Below are 20,533 nucleotides of genomic sequence, written 5' to 3'. Positions count from 1 at the left end.
CCCATCCAACCCCCCCCGCTCCCTGACTGCCCTGACTCCTATCCACACCCCTGCCCCCTGACAGGCCCTCCAGGGCTCCCATGCTTATCCAAACCCCCCGTTCCCCATTCCCTGACCCCCCAGAGAACCTCCACCCTATCCAACCTCCCCCTGCTCCCTGTCCCTTGACTGCCCCGACCCCTGTCCACACCCCCTGCCCCTAACCACCCCCTGGAAATTTACCCCCATCCAACCCCCCCTGCTCCCTGTCCCCTGACTACCCCCCGGGACCCCCTGACCCTTATCCAACCCCCCAGCCCTGGCCCCCTCACCATGCTGCTCAGAGCAGCATGTCTGGCAGCCGCGCCACCCGGCCAGAGCCAGACTTGCTGCCGCACTGCCCTGCAGGAGCAAGCAGCCCCGCTGCCCAGAGTGCTCCCTGCGTGGCAACCTGGCTGCCTGGGAGGGGTGGCAGCGGGGGAGGGGCTGGGGACCCAGGGGCCGGGCAGGACGGTCCTGTGGGCCGGATGTGGCCCATGGGCTGTAGTTTGCCCACCTCTGCCCTAGGGCTTGAGAGCCAAACGTGAGGCTTCTTCCCCTGTGTATAAAAGAAACCCAAATTTAACAAGTAAAGAATTCAGAGGACACTCCAGGAGAGGGCAATCTGTTCCCAAGAAGCAACAGACTCTGATTACTACCAGTCTCCTGAACTAGCCACTTAGGCCCATAACAACTTCAGAATAAATGATCACACATGCTTTAAAAACTGATAATTAGTTTCCCTGTATGCGTTGGGTGAGTGGAGCACAGTTATTTGCTACCCATTCTAGGCTCGTCTGGGCTTTGTTCATTGCAAACTTTAAGCCCAATCCTTCCATCCTTCTATGCACAGAAGGCGATGATGGGCATCCCAAGTGTGGAGTGCTTTGATTGGGCCCTTCATTTCCATTAAACTATAATGACAAGTCCTGTGCTCTTACACCAGTCTGATGAAAAGAAAAGGAGTACTTGTGGCACCTTAGAGACTAACCAGTTTATTTGAGCATGAGCTTTCGTGAGCTACAGCTCACTTCATCGGATGCATAGCAGTCTGATGCTGCATGAATGTTTGTTGCTATATACTGTAAAATGTTTTAATCAGCTGCAGTACAGTTTGGATAATGAAGTAGCAAGACATTATGAAAAAAAAATCAAGCTACAAAAAAATAAGAAAATGTATTTTCAATACAAGGCACATTATTGACAGTGCTAATCTTTGGTGAGTATGAGAATTAGCAGATGATAAATTGGCCACAAGAGGGAGCCAATATTATTCCAAGAATGAAATGGAAACATGAATTACATAGAGAAAATCAATTCAAAATTATAGGTCAATGTTGAAAAGCACAAAACATGTCTCTCTCCCCACACATAACCCAGAGTTCACATAAAGGTCAGGGTATGTGCAGAGCATCCTGAAAATGTGAAATAATTTATGGGCGTCTTTTTATTTCGCATTGAAAGAAACACCTTCCCTTCTTTTCAAGCTCTGAGTTGGGGGCTAGTCAGGAACTTTTCTCCATAACTTGAACGTCTACTAAAATGCGCTTTTTGTAGCTCATATAAAAATCACCATGTCTTCCAAAATCTCTAAACAAAATTTGTTTGTTATTTCACCCTAGGTTCCCCATGAAATATATAGAGACATTGGGCTGAAATTGAAAAACTTGCTCCTGCACAGTATCTTATTATTGCTACGTACTATGTTGGTTTTTCTCTGTCATGTAAGCATTAAGTGCGAAAGACGTCAATATCATTTATTTACATAATTGCATTATTGAAATTGCAAAGAAATCCTGGCCTAGTTGCAACTCAGTCACATTCATCTGACATACTATAAATTTCCTCTGCTATTTCAATTGGACATTGTCCTAAAGTGTTGTAGGAGCTGGTAAAAAAAGACCAAATGCATTACATTTATCCCAGAAGTTGCTTTATTTTAGTGATAAGTAAAGTGCTCCATTAGTTTCTCTTGTTCTCGCCCTCACTGGGACACAATTCTGCCAAATGAAAAGGGCTGCATCTTGTATTTATGTAAACACATAGAATTAGAGTGCCACTGGAACAAAACACATTTTAAAAAAGACAAAACAAAAAGACTATTTGATTACCAGCTACTCTGGAAGAAACAGTTGTCTAAAAGGATTTATGGACTGCAGAGCTGGGCTCACGTTGTTGGTTTGGCATTATACAGATTTTGAATGCTAGCAGTTTGAATTCATGATTTTTGTTTCAAATTTCAGTCTTGTCTATCTAATACATACTTCTATGGCCCCATTTCCATAGTATCTGAGCATCTCACAATCCTTTACGCATTTATTGTCACAACACTCTGGGAGGGTGGAAAGTACTATGATCCTCCATACAGAGAGGCAAAGGGACTTTCCCCAAGACATAGGAAGCCTGTAGTGGAACAAGGAGTTGAACCTGGGCCTCCCAAGTCTCACACCAGCATCCTATTCACTGGACCATCCTTCCTCTTGTTTAGCTCATAAGTCAAAGCTAAATCTCAAAACAAGACTGGTTTATTTTGTTTTAGTCTGTGCATTGCTTATGGGGTCCAGAGGCCTGATGTGTGGGCAACTGTTACACAGGTTTAGTTGTACAGCCAGACCGAAACCTGCTCTCGAAAAAGTGTGCTGAGCCAGAGATTTAGCTTTGCTCTGCCCTTGAAAGTTAGGTGCACATTGAAAAACCACATGCCTGACCGACATAGCTATACCAACCTAACCCTCAGTGCAGATGCAGCTATGTCGACACAGCTAACTTCACTCATGGAGGTGGTGTTCCTACACCAACAGAAAAAATCCCTCCACAAGTTTGTACCAGCACAGTCTCTGCAGTGTAGACACAGCCTTAGGAAAAAATTGTTTCCAGTTTTGACAAAGCATTCAAATGAAGCTTTGCTGACCTCAACTCTAGAGTAAAGTTTTGCACAGTTTTGGAAAAAATATTTGCTCAGCATCAATACTCTGACCATCTTTAAGAACGTATTTAACAGCCTGTGGCTAAAAAGGGGAGGATTAGATTTCTAGTGTGAAATGTGACAATAGCCTGAGAAATTAGCAAAAAAACTCGTTTCCTTTGTTCAGTTCCATAAGTGTGCTCAGTAAGAAGAGGCTGTGTGTGCAAAATGCTAGCAGGCTGAAGGCCTGGGGTTAACTAGTAACTAACCTAGAAGATGCCAACGCTGAGGTCAAGGCAAGGACTGATTAATACAGAGGTAAATATTGACAGACACAAAGGTGAAGTCACTGTTACTTTAAGGCAAAATACCTAAAGATTTGGACTGAAAACAGATGCCAGTCTGTGTGGTGTTAAATATATTCATGTGAGAAACCAATTGACAATGTATGACCTTGGACAAGTCACGTGGGTCTACATATTCAAAAGTGGCCTCCAAATTTGGGTGCCCTTGTGTTTTGAATGTTATAGGGGTGGTGGGCACTCAGGACCTTTGAAAATGAGGCCCCAAGTGTCTCAAGTGGGATGCCCAAAGACTGAAGAGCCCAAAAGTAGAGACCACTTTGGAAAATGTGTTCCTCAGCCTCTCTGCTCCCCAGTTCCCCCCTACCCCCAAGCTGTAAAATGGGAATAACAATGCTTACCCACCCAAATAAATAAAGCTCTTTACGATGTAAAAAAAATAACTAAAAGCATTATGACCCTGATTCAGGAAAGCACTTAAGCATGTGATTTGAATTCAATAGGCACTTAAGCTGAAGAGCCCTCCAGGGGATCCTTTCCTATCTTAGGACCTATATCAGGTAAATATTATTTGAAAGGCAGGGGAGAAGCAGGGGAAGTAGAGGAGGAATTGAAGAGACTAGAAAAGAGAAGGGACAAAATAAGTACAGAAAGAAGAGTCAAAGCAGAGGAAAGAGCTATGGATGTGGATGACCTTGGGCAACTCACTTAATCTTGGTGTTGCTCAGTATCCCCATTTGCAAAATGGGGATACTATCTGCCTATCACAGAGAGATGGAATGTGGCTTAGTAAATCATGAGATCCTTGGAAGAAAAGTGCTTTAGAAATGTAAAGTATTATTCTTAAACCATTGGGATGTAATTGCACGTTGAAGTAGAGGGGATTTTACCACTGCTAGTAGAAAGTGATGTAGCATGGATGCAGCATGTCCCATGCTATCCAGAAATGGGTGTCAGCCCCCAAATACTTTGTAACTCACTTTACACTGTAAGATCTTTTCCAAGCACTTCAGTTAATTTTCTCATTAATAGGGTTGAACTTTTTGTTGTTGTTATAAATTCCATGCCTTGGTCTTTCAAGTAAATCAGCCCACTGGTCATTTGAATATTTTTTCATGTGAGTGGACAGGGTGATAACAATTACTAGTTTGTTCAATTACTTCAGTTTAACTCTCAGTGTTGGAACCAGCAATAAGAATGTAAGAAAGAGAAGACCAATAACAGGATAAGGAGTGGCACCAAGAACTCTGAGAAACCTAAATAATAAAAAGAAAAGGAGTACTTGTGGCACCTTAGAGACTAACCAATTTATTTGAGCATAAGCATCCGATGAAGTGAGCTGTAGCTCACGAAAGCTTATGCTCAAATAAATTGGTTAGTCTCTAAGGTGCCACAAGTACTCCTTTTCTTTTTGCGAATACAGACTAACACGGCTGTTACTCTGAAACCTAAATAATAAATGAAATAAAAACAGGATCCAGGGGCCGACAAACTGCGTCCACAGACAAACCTGCTGGGGACTACACCCATCCAGAGACAGACTGAAGAAATAGTCAGGGGATGAATAGCTGGCTCCTGCTGAAGATCAGTTGGTGCATGTACTGGAAGAACAGAGTGGAAGCCAAATTATTAGCACCTACCTCACTTCAAGAAGGACCACTAGTAGCAACTACAGGGAGGAAGGAGACTCTACTCATAGCCATGGTGGTACAACAACCAATGCCTAATCTACACTCGGACTTTAGTGCTACCGCCAGCGGAATTCTTATCAGTTTGGAAGAATGGGTAAGAAAATGTTTAATGCAGCTGGAACTTAATTATCTTTCTTTTGGATTTGCTATTCTGTTAAAATATCAGGATGAAGATTTTGGTTACTCTGATTTTGTTTCTCCAGTGGGACAATAACCAAGATGCTTCAATGATGGAACTGACATTGAGAAAGATACCAAAGGATGTTGTCCTTCTGTATGATGAGCTAGGCTCAATAAATTAGTTCCTTGTCCCTTGATACCAGGATCCTAAGATTATTCACTCCAGGATTGTTTTTTTTTATCCACCTTCTGATCTGTAGAGTATGTCTTTAATAAATGCTGGTCATGTTATTTACCAGCCATCTTTGCATCTATAACCAGAATTCAAATCTCTTTTCCAGGACAGCCAGCAATGCTCTTAATATCCGTCCTTGAAATAAAGGTGTGTATTAATGCGTCCAAGTTCAACTACATCTCATTCTGGCTTCTGGAGACTCACCACTGCTGCTGGTGGGATGTCCCCATCTCACCCTAGGTAGAAAATTTCTCTCAACTGTTGGCCGCATCTCTGGCATTCTTTTTACTTCATTGCTTCTGTCCACAAGTGCTAGAGAAGGAGAAAAATATGTAAGAGGTCTCCAAAAAAGTAAGGATGTTGAGGATTAGATGTCATCAAAGCTCTATTTCAGTAGAGCTCTCGGACCTCTCTTATCCTGTACCTATCAGGTTCTAATTGAATGCATGCTAAAGGTAAGAATCCTGTTAAAGACCAGATTGTGTGTGGAAAGGGTGGGGGCCACCTTCACAGTAGCCTACATTCCATCTCCTGTGGCATGGGGAATCTAAACATGGAAAAGGCTGGGATCTGGTGTGCTATGTGCATTGTCCTCGCGGGAAAGCAGTGGGTAATCAACAATCCAGTTAATATAGCCTGTGATTGTATGAACTTTTGCATGGAGCCTTTTTGCCCTAAGCATATGCTCCATGTGAGTATGTGTAAGGAAGCTGCAGGGGAACTAGCCTAGCCTAGCCAGCACAGGGCCTTGCCACTAAAGCTGTGCTAACAGGGAGCTGCACTGAAAGCCATGAGATCGAGGAGGTAATGCAGAATCACCATACTTCTGTGGAGAATTATGGCTTTGGCCTCACTTTCATCTCTCAAGATCTGTGCAAATCTCAGTTCACCTGTGGGTTCTTGTAGCGGGGCGGTCACCCTGCTCTGGGTTCGAAGGGGTTAAAAACAGCCCAGGGAAAGGGCTATCCCGGGGAGCCAACCATGAGCAGGCTTGAGACAGCCAATCAGGGCCCGGCTGGTCCAGTATAAGAAGGGCTAAGGGAGGAGCTGGGTCAGTCTCATTCCAGCCTTAGAGTGGGAATGACCTAGCTGCCTGGGAGCACAGGGTACCGGAAATAGAGCGGTGCTGGGGAAGGGCAAGAGGAGCTGGGGAGCTCCAGCCTGGCAACTCCCCAGGCTGCAGGCCTTGTTAAAGGCCTAAAGGGGTACTGGGGCTGCAGAGGTGCAGCCCAGGGATAGGCAGAAGCAGCTGGTCCAACCCCCTTGCCGGTGATGAGTGGCCATTACAGACTGTAGTTTGCCTCAGAGAATGGGGGCTAGATGACGACTGGCAGTAGCCACTGAGGGAAGGTGGGCTTAGAGGGTTGGGGGTTCCCCTGGGAGAGGAGACTTAGAGCATGGGGACTGCCATGGGGCAGAAACCCAAGGAAAAGCAGCACCAGGGTCCGGGAGGGACATGGGGGCCTGAGGCAGAAGAGTCGCCGGCCAGCAGGGGGCGCTCCAGGACTGGAAAAGAGCTAATTCCTGGATGACCAGCAGGAGGTGCTGCGCCAGTGAGTGCTCAATCTGCTACAGTTCTGGAGTTTGTATCCATGCCTCATTTCTGAGGGGGTGGGAGGAGGCAAACCCCACTCATGCCCCAGCAGAATGACCCAGTAGAGATTCTTCAAGAGAAATGTTGCATGTTCCTCTCCTCTACCCAGCTTTTTCCCCAGAGGAGGGACAATCTGGCCCCATGAAAGCATTCATGCAATACTCATAAAGCTCCCACATGCCATCTAACTTCTCAATAAGTTATCTATGTACTTATATGTTTTTTAAAAAATAACTTTTGCTCTTCTTACAACAATCTGAAGCACATCCGATGCTTTCTTCTCTTCTTTCCATCTCGTATTGCAGCTTGACCAATAATCTGTAAGACTCTCTCAATGCCATCTTTCGTCTTTGCAGAGCACTCCAGATAGGCATATGCCCCAATGCTAGCAGCCAAGGCCTTTCCTTCTGCCGTCTTTATTGGCTCTTGTTCCAGTTTAGCAAGTCTTTCCAGCACACCCTCATCGTTCCTCAGTTCTTTCTTGGTAGCCACCAGAACAATGGGAGCTGTGGGGCAGAACAGTCTGACCTCTGGAATCCAAATGTCAAGGATGTTCTGCAGTGAATTTGGCCTGTCCACTGAGAAGCACATTAAGATGACATTTGTGCCTTTATAGAACAACGAACGGAAGTGCTGATAATTACCTTGGCGCTGCCCTGCTACATCAAAGAGCATCAGCTTCATCGACTTCCCATCAACCTCGGTGTCATTGACATAGGTTTCAAACACTGTTGGCTCATAGCATTTGGGAAACTGTTCCTTGCAGAAGGCAAGCAGGAGGCATGTCTTGCCACAGGCAACATCTCCCACGACAGTTATTTTTTTCCAAACAGCAGCCATCTTCTGAAAAATAGGATGTGGAGCAAAATGAACCCCTCCAGCTTTAAGCTTCCAGTGCTTTGTAAATACTCTTTGAGGAGAGGCAGCAAATCACACTAGATTTGATTCTGTCCCTTTGTATTATTCCCTTTTGCCCATACGTATGATTTCTTGATCTTTGTGTTATTTATCTGTGATAAGAACATAAAAACTGCCATACTGGGTCAGACCAAAGGTCCATCTAGCTCAGTATCCTGTCTACCGACAGTTGCCAATGCCAGGTGTCCCAGAGGGAATGAACGGAACAGGTAATCATCAAGTGATTCATGCCCTGTCGCCCATTCCCAGCTTCTGACAAACATAGACTAGGGACACCATCCCTGCCCATCCTGGCTAATAGCCATTGATGGACCTATCCTTCATGAACTTATCTAGTTCTTTTTTGGAACCCTGTTATAGTCTTGGCCTTCACAACATCCTCTGGCAAAGAGTTCCACAGAGTGACTGTGTGTTGTGTGAAAAAATATTTCCTTTTGTTTGTTTTAAACTTGCTGCCTATTAAATTCATTTGGTGACCCCTAGTTCTTGTGTTATGAGAAGCAGTAAATAAAACTTCCTTATTTACTTTCTCCACGCCAGTCATGATTTTATAGCCCTCAATCATATCCCCCCTTCGTCGTCTCTTTTCCAAACTGAAAAGTTCCAGTCTTATTAATCTCTCCTCATATGGCAGCTGTTCCATACCCCTAATCATTTTTGTTGCCCTTTTCTGAACTTTTCCAATTCCAATATATCTTTTTTGAGATGGGGCAATGACATCTGCACACAGCATTCAAGATGTGGGCGTACCATGGATTTATACAGTGGCAATATATTGTCTGTCTTATTCTCTATCCCTTTCTTAATGATTCCCAACATTCTGTTTGCTTTTTTGACTGCCGCTGCACATTGAGTGGATGTTTTCAGAGAACTATCCACAATGACTCCAAGATCTCTTTCTTGAGTGGTAACAGCTAATTTAGACCCTGTCATTTTATATGTCCTCTCAAGTCCCTCATGATTAGCGTCGTCAACAATTTTCACTGACGATACTATTTACTCTCTCTTCTAGATCACAGAATGAAGATGTCAAATAAGACTGGACCTAAGACAGATCCCGGCAGTGCCCCATTAGATAACTCATCCACCAACAGTGTAATTTTTATCACCAAAAAACCCCAAGCTTGGCTGGCACCATTTATCCTTTATAAACCCAGGTTGCATATTGCCCAGGGGTCTGTTATCATGTAGAAGCTAAGAGAGCCGACCTCCCCTCCTTTTCATACATGTACCATTATTTTATTACTAGAAATAGGAGTTAGACTTACAGGTAGTAACTTCCAGGATCACTTTTCTTCCCTTTCTTGAAGATCAGCAAGGCATTTGCTTTTCTCTAATCTTCTTTTCTCCCCAGTTTTCTTTGGAACACTAATTCACCTATGAAGACAGTTCTCCACCACTCTTGCAGGACATTCATGATAAGCACTCTTTTTAAATAAATGTTTCTGTTTCTTAATTTAGCCAGCCAATCAGCAAAGAGGAATGAATGAGATCATTGCTTTTAAAAGCAATCTACTTTACTTGTAATAATGTGAGGAGGGTGAAAACATCAATTACGCAATCCTGTAGAGGTTTACAACATCAATTACGCAATGCATATAGAAGTTGCTTCATGTATTCCCCATTTCTATTGTACAAGACTGCTGCTCAAAATTCCCTCCCTGAGTAAATTATCTGTGTAGTACTAAGAGTTCCAATTAATTTAGTCCATGAGACTGACGCTCTTTAGTAAGCTATGTAGCCAGCAAAGCATGGGGGACAGTATCAGATCAAACTTCCTCATGCCATCACACCAATATACCTTTGGTCTGGAGGGACAACTTAGAGAAGTGAGGTTAACCCAGTCTCCGTGACCCAGTCAATCTAGAGAGAAAGGATGGTCCAATGGTTTGGGTGCTAACCTGAGACTTCAGAGACTTGGAGTCAATGCCCTGCTCTGCCACAGACTTCCTGTATGGCCTTGAGCAAGTTATTTAGCTGTCTGTGCCTCAACTCCTCATCTGTAAAACAGCACTTCCCTACCTCAAAGGAGTGTTTGGAGGATAAATATGCTAGAGATTGCGAAGCACTCAGATACTATGGTAATGAGGGTCATATAAGTGTAACACAGACAGATCCCGGTCGTCAGCGGGTGGGATTGGACCTTGGGACCTCTGGAGCTAAATGCATGAGCCTCTACTGCATGAGCTAAAAACCATGTGGCCCTTAGCTAAGGCTGTAAAGCAGACTCATTAATCTCTCTCTAAGTGGTCTCGGTGCCACTAGATGGGACAGAACACCACACCCAGGAGGTGCGTGGGTTACATAAGCAGCAATGGTAGATAAATTTGGCGTCTGCTGAGAGTATCAATTGTAGGGGTTATTTGTAATGCAAACACTTAAGGATTCACAAAAGGAATTAGGTGCCTAAGTCCCAATTTTGGCACTACTGCGATGCACAAAACTGCTGCTGAACCTTTTAGGCACCTAAACTTACTCTGCACCTAAGTTTTTGCAGTAAAAACTCTCTAGGCACCCAAGCTTCTGCCTCCAGACATGTGCACTGCTACCTCAGGCTAGGCATCCAGCTGTCTGTCTCCCACCTAAGCCTCAGAGCGATTCGTGCACCAGGGGAAGACAGGCATTTGGACGCTTAAGTCACCTGTGGGGCCCAATCCAGTTGGCACCCTCTGAGCATGCCAGCTGGGGGCATGGGAGACAGGTGGCAGAACTTCCTCATAACTTTTTGTCCAGTGGTTAGGGTACTCAACCTGGGATGTGGGAGACCTCCAGTTCAAGTCCCTGCTCTTCTCGAGGGGGAGAAAGGATTTGAACAGGGATCTGCCACCTCTCTGGGGAGTGCCCTAACCAGTGGGCTATGGGTGGGATATTCTTAATGTGGGCCTCCCTCAGTCTTTCCTGTTGAAGTTGTTGCACTGTGAATAAATAATCAAAGAGTAACCGGAGTAGGGGAACTGGAGTCTGAGTCTTGCACATCCTGGGTGAGTGCTCTCAGGCTATAGAGTCATTTTCATGCTTGTGCTCTCCTTTTCTCTTTCTCTTTCTCTCTCTGACACACACACACACACACACACACACACACACACACACACACACACACACACACACACACACACACACACACACACACACACACACACACACACACACTTTTTTCTGTCTCTCTGGCCCAAATACCCTCCCTGGCTTCTTGCAAAAAATAGTGCCTGACTCCAGAGAGGGTTCCCGGCAGAGCTCTGCAAGCAGAGATAGACACAGTCCCTGCAGCCTAGACTTAGACGCCTTACTCCGTGAGAGGGGTGGTACTTAGCATGCACCCCCGTGGTCAGCATCTCCAACTGGCTAGCTTAGGTGGCTTCCTGCCTAGCACATTGGCTTTTGTGAACCGCAGTCTAAGGTGCTATCTCTCCCCATTCATTGTATAGGAGCTTAGGTGTCAAACTCACACTTTGTGAACTGTAGTGATGTTCTAGGTGCCTAAAAGTGAGGCACTGTGGTGCTCAGTGTCACAGACTGCCTGGCTCAGTGGTCCCCAAACTTTTTACCTCCCGCCCCCCTTACCTCTATCCACGTCCTCCCCCCGCCCACTGAACCCTGATTGTTGATACGCTTATTTAACATATTTTCAGGCTAATTCCTCTTCGTTCCGGATATACTCTTACATGTACTGCACCTACTGTTTGTGTGCTTTTTATACAAAAATACACTATTCTTGTTCAATTCCTGTTTTGTGTGTTTGCATTCTAGGAATGTATCTATCTCTTTTATTCCTCCATTTTCAGTATTTGAGGTTAAATTCAGCTTTTCTCATGGACCCTCTTAGCATAAGATTGCAAAATAACCATATTAGGCCAAATCCTGCTTTTCTTACTTCATTGGGATTTTTGCCTGCATCAGGACTGTAGGGTAGGGGTCTTAGCATCATGGGAAGAGAAAGCATAGAGGACTCAATATACAAGTGAACATATAATGTTATTAGCACATATGAGTTCCTCAGTAAGTGTTACTCCACAGCAGGAAATGAGCTTACTTGCCTAGTTATTTACAAAGTGAAAAGTGATTGCTTCGTGGCTAGGTTTTTTGCATTTTTAGTGTATGTTTGTGCTTGAACATAAATTGTCTGGGTTAAATAAATACTACTACCAATGTCATCAAGGGTAGAAGGGAGTGCAATGAAACAAACACCATTATCCAGTGGTATTTTCCACCCCCACCTCACCTTTATCTCTCCACTTGCCTAATTTTCAAACAATTAGGTTGTCTTTCAAAGCATCAATATCTGAAATGCAAAGAACATACTAACTAGCTACTCCAGGCCAAAAACTCAGCCCTGAAAAATGTGTATGGACCTCAGTCGGACCCATTAGTACACACCTAAAGGCAGAACTGGCCCTTTAATAACATAAAATACCTTGGGAAGGAGGAAAAGCCATCTGGTCCCAGCTGCCTATTTTAATTTTACTTTCCAAATTTCCCACCATTGCCCTCAATCACCTTCTTGAGAAGGAAGCCCAGGCACTGAGGTATGTTATTATCCCTTTAGCTCAATTTACAGAAACCACTGCAGTCATCCAACTCCAACACACACAGAATTCTGAGGCTAACCACCCTTTCTCTGTCGCTCGCCCTGATCCATTGCTCAAACAGGAAATCAAAAGGACATACATAGATTTCCACTCCCAATCCCTGCCCTCCTGAAACAGAGTCACCTCACATTTTCCTGGACCAGCTGAATATATTAAGCCCCAAGGAAGACAATTCAGTGCAGGTACCACATAGCTGTTCCAGCAGCCTCAGCTCAGAATCTAATTACTTTTCTGGGTCTATGTCTTGACTTTAAGGTAATGTTTATGGACTGATGTCACTGCTGGTGTAAGTGAGCATATTTCACTGAATGTGGCCCACTGGCCTTATGTTAAATTTGCATTTTTAAAGGTACAGTACCTTGATAGAAATTGCACTGATGCTGATGTTTTAATTGGAGACGGAAGCTGAAATGTTCATTCTTGGGCAAAAGTCTCAGTGCTCAGTAAGAAGTTTACCCAAGTAGATCCTATTCACTTGAATCATTGGTTATTGGTCAGTAACTCTGTTGACTTCTGTGGACTTTCTCTTGAAAAGCAAATGAAATCAGAATCAAGCCCACTGACTTCAATGGGACTACTCATGTGAATTAGGAGAGCAGGAGCTGGACTCAAATGAACACAGATAACTCCCACTAGCATTTTGGGAGAAGAACAGACCCGTGTTCTTTTTAAATTAATAAGCAAACATTTTTATATTGTTCATTTCAGAGCACAGTTGATATGTCAAACAGAACTAACCAGTCAGCTGCTTCCTTCACCCTAGTTAATTCATTTTTTTCTTTTCTTTTTTACAAAATGATAAAATCTAATTTGAGCTATGTTTCTTCATGGAGTCCAAAAGTAAGTTAAAAATCACCGTCAACAACAATAAATCTTAAACTGAACACACAGAAATACTTACAAAATATTCACAAATTCTCTTTCTGCCTCCCCAGATGCAAAAGTTCTGATTTACCAGAACAGAGCATTAGGGTTGCCACATGGTGGCACTAACCTCCAATGAAAAAACCAAACACAGTTTTTGTTCACATGCTCAAAGAGGTTCAAATAACTTGCAAACGGCAAAGGTAGATAATGTAGTTTAAATTATACAGCAAATGAACTTGGATTATCTTTTAAAATTATAAAGTACTTGTTACAACCCCCCCCCCCCCCCCCATTATCTCCTTACAGTACAAGACACAAATGTTCCACAATTAGAAGGATCTGTCCTCATGGGAAGTGAGATCTTATATCTACAGAGATGGCTTACCTCTTGTTATGGGCTTATGATGGAGAAAGAGTTAGCCGAGTGAGTGGATTCACAGGGACACCAACACTTTGAAATCTAACCAATTAAAAATTAAAAGTGTATCAGGTATTGTATCCCCCTGTCAAGTTTTGGAGCTTTACAATCATATTTTTCTGAGCGAGGGGTAGGCTTTCGGATAGAAATGGGATTTTGAAGTGGTGATGTCCCTTTAATACCAACATGATTCCAACATAAGTCAAAGTGAGTACGTGATTGTGCTCTGTGTAGTTTTAATAGCTTTAATGTGAAAGATACTGCACCAATCACCACAAGAGGATTTACAGCCAGTTACAAAATAGGATCGCATAAATCAGAGGTGGAAATGATCTACTAAGTCATCAAATCCATTACCCTGCAAAGGCAAAATATAGTCCCCTGGCAGCGGGGGAAAGGGGAAAGAGAGCGATCCTTATAGAAGATTAATTTTATTCAAATGTATAGGATTAAATGAGCCACAATCACATCTTTGTCCTACTGACAATACACTGCTGTAATAGTCTAAGGGAAGCACCCTGTCAAACCACCCTATATATGCAAATGGCTACATATTTTTTAAAAAGTGTGATGTGAGGTCAATGTATATGGAGTTGTGGCTTAGGAGTTACGTTCTACTTACTGAGGTCTGAACAGGCTAGCAAAAGGGTACTTTGAACCCAGTCCTGCAGTGGAAGGGCTCATGAGTAGTCCAATTCTAGTCATTAGTCAATAGAATAAGTTAAGCATGTATGTCAGTGTTTGCAGGAAAAAGACCTTAAGGAGAAACTCAATGAGCAGCAATAATAGCAGCCAAGGTACAGCACAGTAGATAGCAACAGGGTACCCATCATGTTGTAAGATTTTAAAATGCATTGTTTTAATGTGCTCAGCATAGCTATCTATTTTAGGGCTTTCAATAGCTCCCATCATCAAAATATTGATGAACTGCATCACTTGCTCCTTCCTTTTGTTTAACTTCCATATTAACTTACTGATTAAAGTACCTTACTAATCATCATCATCATGTTTCTATTATGCCTCTGGCGTTTAGGGTAGCGACGAAGCTCCTCCACTCCTGTCTGTTTCTGGCAAGTCTTTCAATAGTTTCCCAGCTGTGCCCCAGGTTTTTCAGCTCGACTTCCACAGCTCTTGGCCATGTTGTTTTCAGGCGGCCTCGTTTTCACTTGCCTTCAGGTGTCCATCTTATTGCTACTCTGGTGATGGAATCAGTTTCCATCCAGAGCACATGACCGATCCATCTCCAACACCTCCTGGCAATGATGGTGCTCAGATCTTCTTGGCTGCACTGTGTCAACAGATCTTGGTTTGACATTGTTCTGGGCCAAAAGATACGGAGGATTTTTCTGAGGCAGGTTATATGGAATGAAGACAGTTTGGACATGTCATACTTTCTCATTCCCCACTATAAAGTAGTGTTGAAAGTACGCAGCTCTGATAAATCTTGAGTTTGGTTTTGGTGTTGCATTTTGATGATTTCCAGACTGTATTTAAGCTCCTAAAGGTGTTCCTGGCTTTATTGATTTTGTTCCGGATGTCCTGGTTTGTTCCCTCATCCTGGCTGATGGTGCTGCACAAGTATGTGAATGTTTCTACATTGGTGAGAACATAACCCTCTATCCGTACTGGTGATGGTGAGGCAATATTAAAGGTCATGAAATCTGTCTTATAGCAGTTGATTTTCAGTCCAGTTTGCTGGCTGAATGCATTGAGTCGAGTTGTTTTTTCTTGTATATGGTGTTGGATATGTGATAGGAGAGCAACATCATCTGCGAAGTCCAGGTCTTCAAGGGATAAGAAGAGTGTCCATTTAGTGCCTCTTGGCATGTCTTCTCTTGTACGCCGCATTACCTAGTCGATGGCAATGTTGAAGAGGATTGCAGACATGATACACCCCTGACGTACTCCTGTTTTTGACTTCAGAACTGAGCTCACTGTGATCAACACTGCGTGTAAAGTTGAAATAGAAACTTTTAATGACGTTGATTATACGGAAAGGAATTCCATATGCCTGCAGAATGCTCCATAGGCTGGTCCTGTGAATGCTACCAAAAGCCTTCTCAAAGTCTATGAAATTTATGTAGAGTTGTCTTTGCCATTCTAAGAACTGTTCTATTATTTTCGTAGAATGAAGATCTGGTCTGTGTACCCATGCCCTTTCCAAAAACCAGCTTGCTCTTTTCTGAGAATGCTATCAACTGCCTCTGATATACGCTGGACTATGATCTTACACAATACTTTGCTTGGCACAGATAAAAGTGTGATACCACGCCAGTTATTACAATCACTGAGAGTTCCTTTTTTTGGTATCTTCACTATAACTCCATTAGTCCACTCATCTGGCACTTTTTCCCTTTTCCAGACTGATGTAAATAGAGTGGCCAGGATAGATGCTGCTAATTTAGGATTTACCTTGAGCAATTCTGCATTCAAGTTATCCTTGCCAGGAGCTTTTCCATTTTTAGGGATTTGATGGCTTGAATGATCTCTTCCTTAGTTACGGTGTCTGTGTTGATATCAAGATTTTCTTCTGCCTCCTGGATGTTTGCTTCCTCTTTAGGTAGTTCCCTGTACAATAATTCTTTGAAATGTTCTGTCCAGCGCACATCTTGTTCTTTTTCGGTTGTTAGCAGGTATCCTTGTTTGTGCCTGATGAGAGTGTTTGTTGGTGTCTGCCATTTACCACTAGTAAGCCGTGTCATTTTGTAGACTTACTAATATTACTATAAATTAAGATTCAGAGGGCAGTTCACTTAAAGTCTACTAGTTCTAGGGTTTTATAATTCCTCCATACAAATATTCCTTCCGGGCTGAAACTTGGCATATGAGGATCTAAAGGAAAAATTATCTCTATATTTGAAGGGGGGAAGTGGATGGGTCCTGTTTTTATTATTAGTCAGTGATCTAAATGTAACTTTTTAAACTAACCACTCAAAATAATCCCTGAGGACTCCAGTTCCATTTTGTCCAACCTTTAAAGACGGTCTTTGCTAGGCAGTGTGATTGCTAATTATTATTATTATTATTATTTGCTGGTCCCTGCAGTGGCCTCTTAAGGCAGGTTTCACTGTTCACACGCACAGAATGAAAAATATTTTTAATTAGAGCTCTAAATGATGGAAGCTGTGTGCACTGCACATCAATTAACCATGTGCAATCCTGTCAGAGATGGAGCATTTCATTGCAGGCCTATGTTTGCACAGGGTAATAAGGCAAAACTGGGCAAGAAGGTGGTTACTTATTCCTAGGCAGGTTGTGGGGTGGGGGGCATGATGGAATGGTGATCCCTCAAAGTATCTTTATCTGCTTCCATATCACTTGCAGCCTGATTAGTGTTTAGCATGTGGAAAGTGTGACGTTTGGTATTAATAACTAACTGCAGCCCCTGAGTGAGGGGAGATGGGGCTGGGAAGGACCTAGCCTGAGCTCTGTTCGGAGGGATACAGCACAGCTGCTAGTGAAACTCTGAGAAACACTGATGTGGAGACACTGCACTGGAGGGAGGGAGGCAGGGAAATTTCTATGCCATTCAGGAAAGTTTAAGGGGAATCAATCCTCCACTAGGGTGACCAGACAACAAATGTGAAAAATCAGGACAGGAGGTTGTGGGGGAGGGGGGGGAGAACAGGAGCCTATATAAGAAAAAGACCCCCAAAACGGGAATGTCCCTATAAAATCGGGACATCTGGTCACCCTATCTCCAGCTCCCAAGAAGCGGGACCCCTCCTGGGAAGAACACTGACGGCACCTGCCCCTGGGGCGAAGAGCAGAGACGGCCCCTTTAACCCCCACCCTTCAGGAAGGTGCAGTCCCTGCCCACCTCAGTCCACCCACTTGCAGCGAGCCGGCAGCCGCCCTCCTTGTGGACTGCCAGTCACGCCGGCCTGGCCCCGCCTAAGTGCCTGCAGCGCTCCCCACCAATGGCTGAGCGCCTTCAAAAAGATGACCTCACTCTTTGCCTTGCCATTGGCCGGCTATATTAAGAAAGTAGCCGGCGCTTTATATACCAGCGCCCAGCTGCAGCCTGCAGCACTGGTGGAGCCAGACTCAGAGCGGTGGAAGCCGGGGGCCCTCGCTGTCCACGTTGCTCAAGACTCTGCCCCACAAAATACCCTCAGGCGGCTGCAGGCGCGCGGCGCAGGCAGCGGAGAGGCGCAAGCCGTACAGGGAGAGGAGACGGCGGGCTGCCTCCGGAGAGCCCCGGCTGCGGGAGGCGGTGAGGCGAGCTAGCCAGGCAGCCTGCAGAGCGGGGCGGTGCAGCGATCCCCCTGCTTCATCGCAGCCCGGCAGGGGAGAGCGCGGCAGCGACAGAGCCCCGGGGCCCCGGGAGGAGACAGCGGCGGTGCAGCGATCCGGTTTCAGCCCCAGCCCGCGTGGTGCGAGAGGCAACCCCCCCTCCCCGCTCGCTTCGCCCATCCCAGCTCGCCACGGTGCCCTGTAGACAGCGAGAGGGAGGAGGAGGCAGGGGGGCGGGTGGCGAAGAAGGCGCCTCCATCGTCCTGCTGCACCACAAGGCGAGCTTGGCGAGCCTGGCCATGGCCGCGATCCGCAAGAAGCTGGTGGTGGTGGGGGACGGGGCGTGCGGCAAGACCTGCCTGCTGATCGTCTTCAGCAAGGACGAGTTCCCCGAGGTCTACGTGCCCACCGTCTTCGAGAACTACGTGGCGGACATCGAGGTGGACAGCAAGCAGGTGGAGCTGGCCCTGTGGGACACGGCCGGCCAGGAGGACTACGACCGCCTGCGGCCCCTCTCCTACCCGGACACCGACGTGATCCTCATGTGCTTCTCGGTGGACAGCCCGGACTCGCTGGAGAACATCCCGGAGAAGTGGGTGCCCGAGGTCAAGCACTTCTGCCCCAACGTGCCCATCATCCTGGTGGCCAACAAGAAGGACCTGCGCAACGACGAGCACGTCCGCAACGAGCTGGCCCGCATGAAGCAGGAGCCCGTGCGCACCGAGGACGGGCGGGCCATGGCCATGCGCATCCAGGCCTACGACTACCTGGAGTGCTCGGCCAAGACCAAGGAAGGGGTCCGCGAGGTCTTCGAGACGGCCACCCGCGCCGCCCTGCAGAAGCGCTACGGGGCCCCGAGCGGCTGCCTCAACTGCTGCAAGGTGCTATAGGGCGCGCCGTGGGGCTGCCTTGGGGTCACTCGCCCGCCGGGACCGGGGGGACGCTGCACGGGAGGGAGGGGAGGCTGCCCCTGCTAGGAGCCGCGCACTGGAGGTGAAGTGGGGAGACCCACGCGCTTTGCCCAGGGGGGGAGAGAGCTGCGGAGGGGGAGGCGCCCATCGTCCAGAGACCGAGGCTGCTGCCATCCCCTGCAAACCAATCGCTCAAGGACTGTGAAACGCAGCCAGAAACCGCTTGCTGCTGAGATTTAGGCAGCAGGGCCGGGGTGGGGTGGGGGGAATGGACGCAGCTCCTCTCTCGTCTCTCCAGCTGGGGTTATTAACCCAACATCTACAACACCAAGACAGTCTCCTTTGTGAGCGGGGATCAATGCACATGGGACACCTGGAAGAGACGTCCTCCTTCCCGTGTGTGCGCTCTTCCTACCCCAGGCCCTGAGTGCTTTGGGGTGGGGGCTGCATTTCTCAGACTTCCTGCAGACCACCAGCAGCAAACACCTCCCACAGGGCCGATTTCCTGGACTGAGCTGACCTCCGATGTACCTGCTGTGTAACATAGCTCTTTGAGGACTTGGATCAAAAGGGGCATCAGGGAGGGGTGGGTTATCCAGTGTGTATATACCTAAATATTATTTTTGTTTGAACTGGGATACTGAAAGGTGTGTTTATTATTTAAAGTAAACTGGGGAGTGGGTGCCAAACTACTCTGCCCAGCTTCAATTTCAGTCATTGAGAGGAACAGACACCCTTCCCTAGCGCAGTCAAGAATGACTAAAGCCTGCTGTTTAAAAAGCTGAACTGACTCCAGTTGTAGAAGTCACCCAGCTGAACTAGAAAAGATTGATCTGCTGTCTCTTTTCCTTAGACATCAATCTCCTGATGACTGTCACAGTATGATGGGAGAGGGCGGGGAGAAGCCCAATGTTGCCATGTATTATCTGGGTGCCTGCTCCTTCAGTTACAGTTGTCTTCTGCAATTGTGTTGCTTTGGTTAATTTAAAAAAATCATTATTTTCCAGTGAGAACTTACTTTGCACAACTGGGTGTTAACTTTTTAATTTTAACACTTGTCAAATGCATAGAACACTGTAGTATTATGAACACTTTTGACATAGTAACCTCATCTGTTTTGGATTTCTTTTAAAAATGTCAAATAAATAAAACCACTGTATTTCTTTTGAAAAGTGAGTGGAAACACTGGCTCCTTCCTCTTCCCTTCCAGAGCAGTTTAAAGTATTTGGGCTTATTTAAACTTTATTTTTACAGGGCAGCCATTAAACTTGTGGTTCTCTGGTTCAGAGAACAAACCTATCCATCTATTTTTGTCTTTTATGAGGTATTTTGGTTTCCCTTTTTTGACAGTGGTACTAAGACTGTTTTGTTTAGGGGTTTGTTTAATTTTTAATGAACTGACATGGCAAAAGCAATGAGACTTATATGATGTTTACATAAAGTTATATAAGCTGTGTATGCAGTTTTTTATGTAAAGTATTAAAAGACTCTATGATGACATTCATGAGAAGTTTCCTGTGGTTCAATGAGTTTCCTGAACAAAGCTGAAGCTACTATCTGCATCCAGTGATTTTTTTCACAGATAAAATTTGGGATGGGTAGGGTTTGATGCACATGTTCTTTGGATTGCACATCTTTTGAGGCAGAATTCTGCAATAAGTGTATTTTCTGCAACATATTGAGTATCCTTTTCAGGGGAGCTTTCCAGAGAAATCAGCTTCTGCAGGAGGGA

The 20,533-nt window shown here is 45.2% G+C and overlaps 2 protein-coding genes across 2 annotated transcripts; one reads left to right on the top strand and one right to left on the bottom strand.

Moving 5' to 3' along the window:
• Positions 1–4,592: 4,592 nt before the first annotated feature.
• Positions 4,593–9,178, bottom strand: LOC102947789 (ras-like GTP-binding protein rhoA). Its single transcript, XM_037893479.2, has 3 exons — positions 9,052–9,178; positions 7,116–7,708; positions 4,593–5,583 (listed from the first exon to the last, which is right to left on the bottom strand). The coding sequence occupies exons 2-3, from the start codon at positions 7,703–7,705 to the stop codon at positions 5,562–5,564; spliced, it is 612 nt and encodes a 203-aa protein (XP_037749407.1). The 5' UTR covers positions 7,706–7,708; positions 9,052–9,178; the 3' UTR covers positions 4,593–5,561.
• Positions 9,179–17,625: 8,447 nt separating this feature from the next.
• Positions 17,626–20,305, top strand: RHOB (ras homolog family member B). The gene has a single exon (XM_037894000.2). The coding sequence runs from the start codon at positions 18,190–18,192 to the stop codon at positions 18,778–18,780; it is 591 nt and encodes a 196-aa protein (XP_037749928.1). The 5' UTR covers positions 17,626–18,189; the 3' UTR covers positions 18,781–20,305.
• Positions 20,306–20,533: the final 228 nt, after the last annotated feature.

This window comes from Chelonia mydas, chromosome 3, assembly GCF_015237465.2.
Source record: "Chelonia mydas isolate rCheMyd1 chromosome 3, rCheMyd1.pri.v2, whole genome shotgun sequence".
Lineage (NCBI taxonomy): Eukaryota > Metazoa > Chordata > Testudines > Cheloniidae > Chelonia > Chelonia mydas.
Note: the sequence above shows the minus strand (reverse complement) of the source record. Positions and strands in the feature narration are given on the sequence as shown.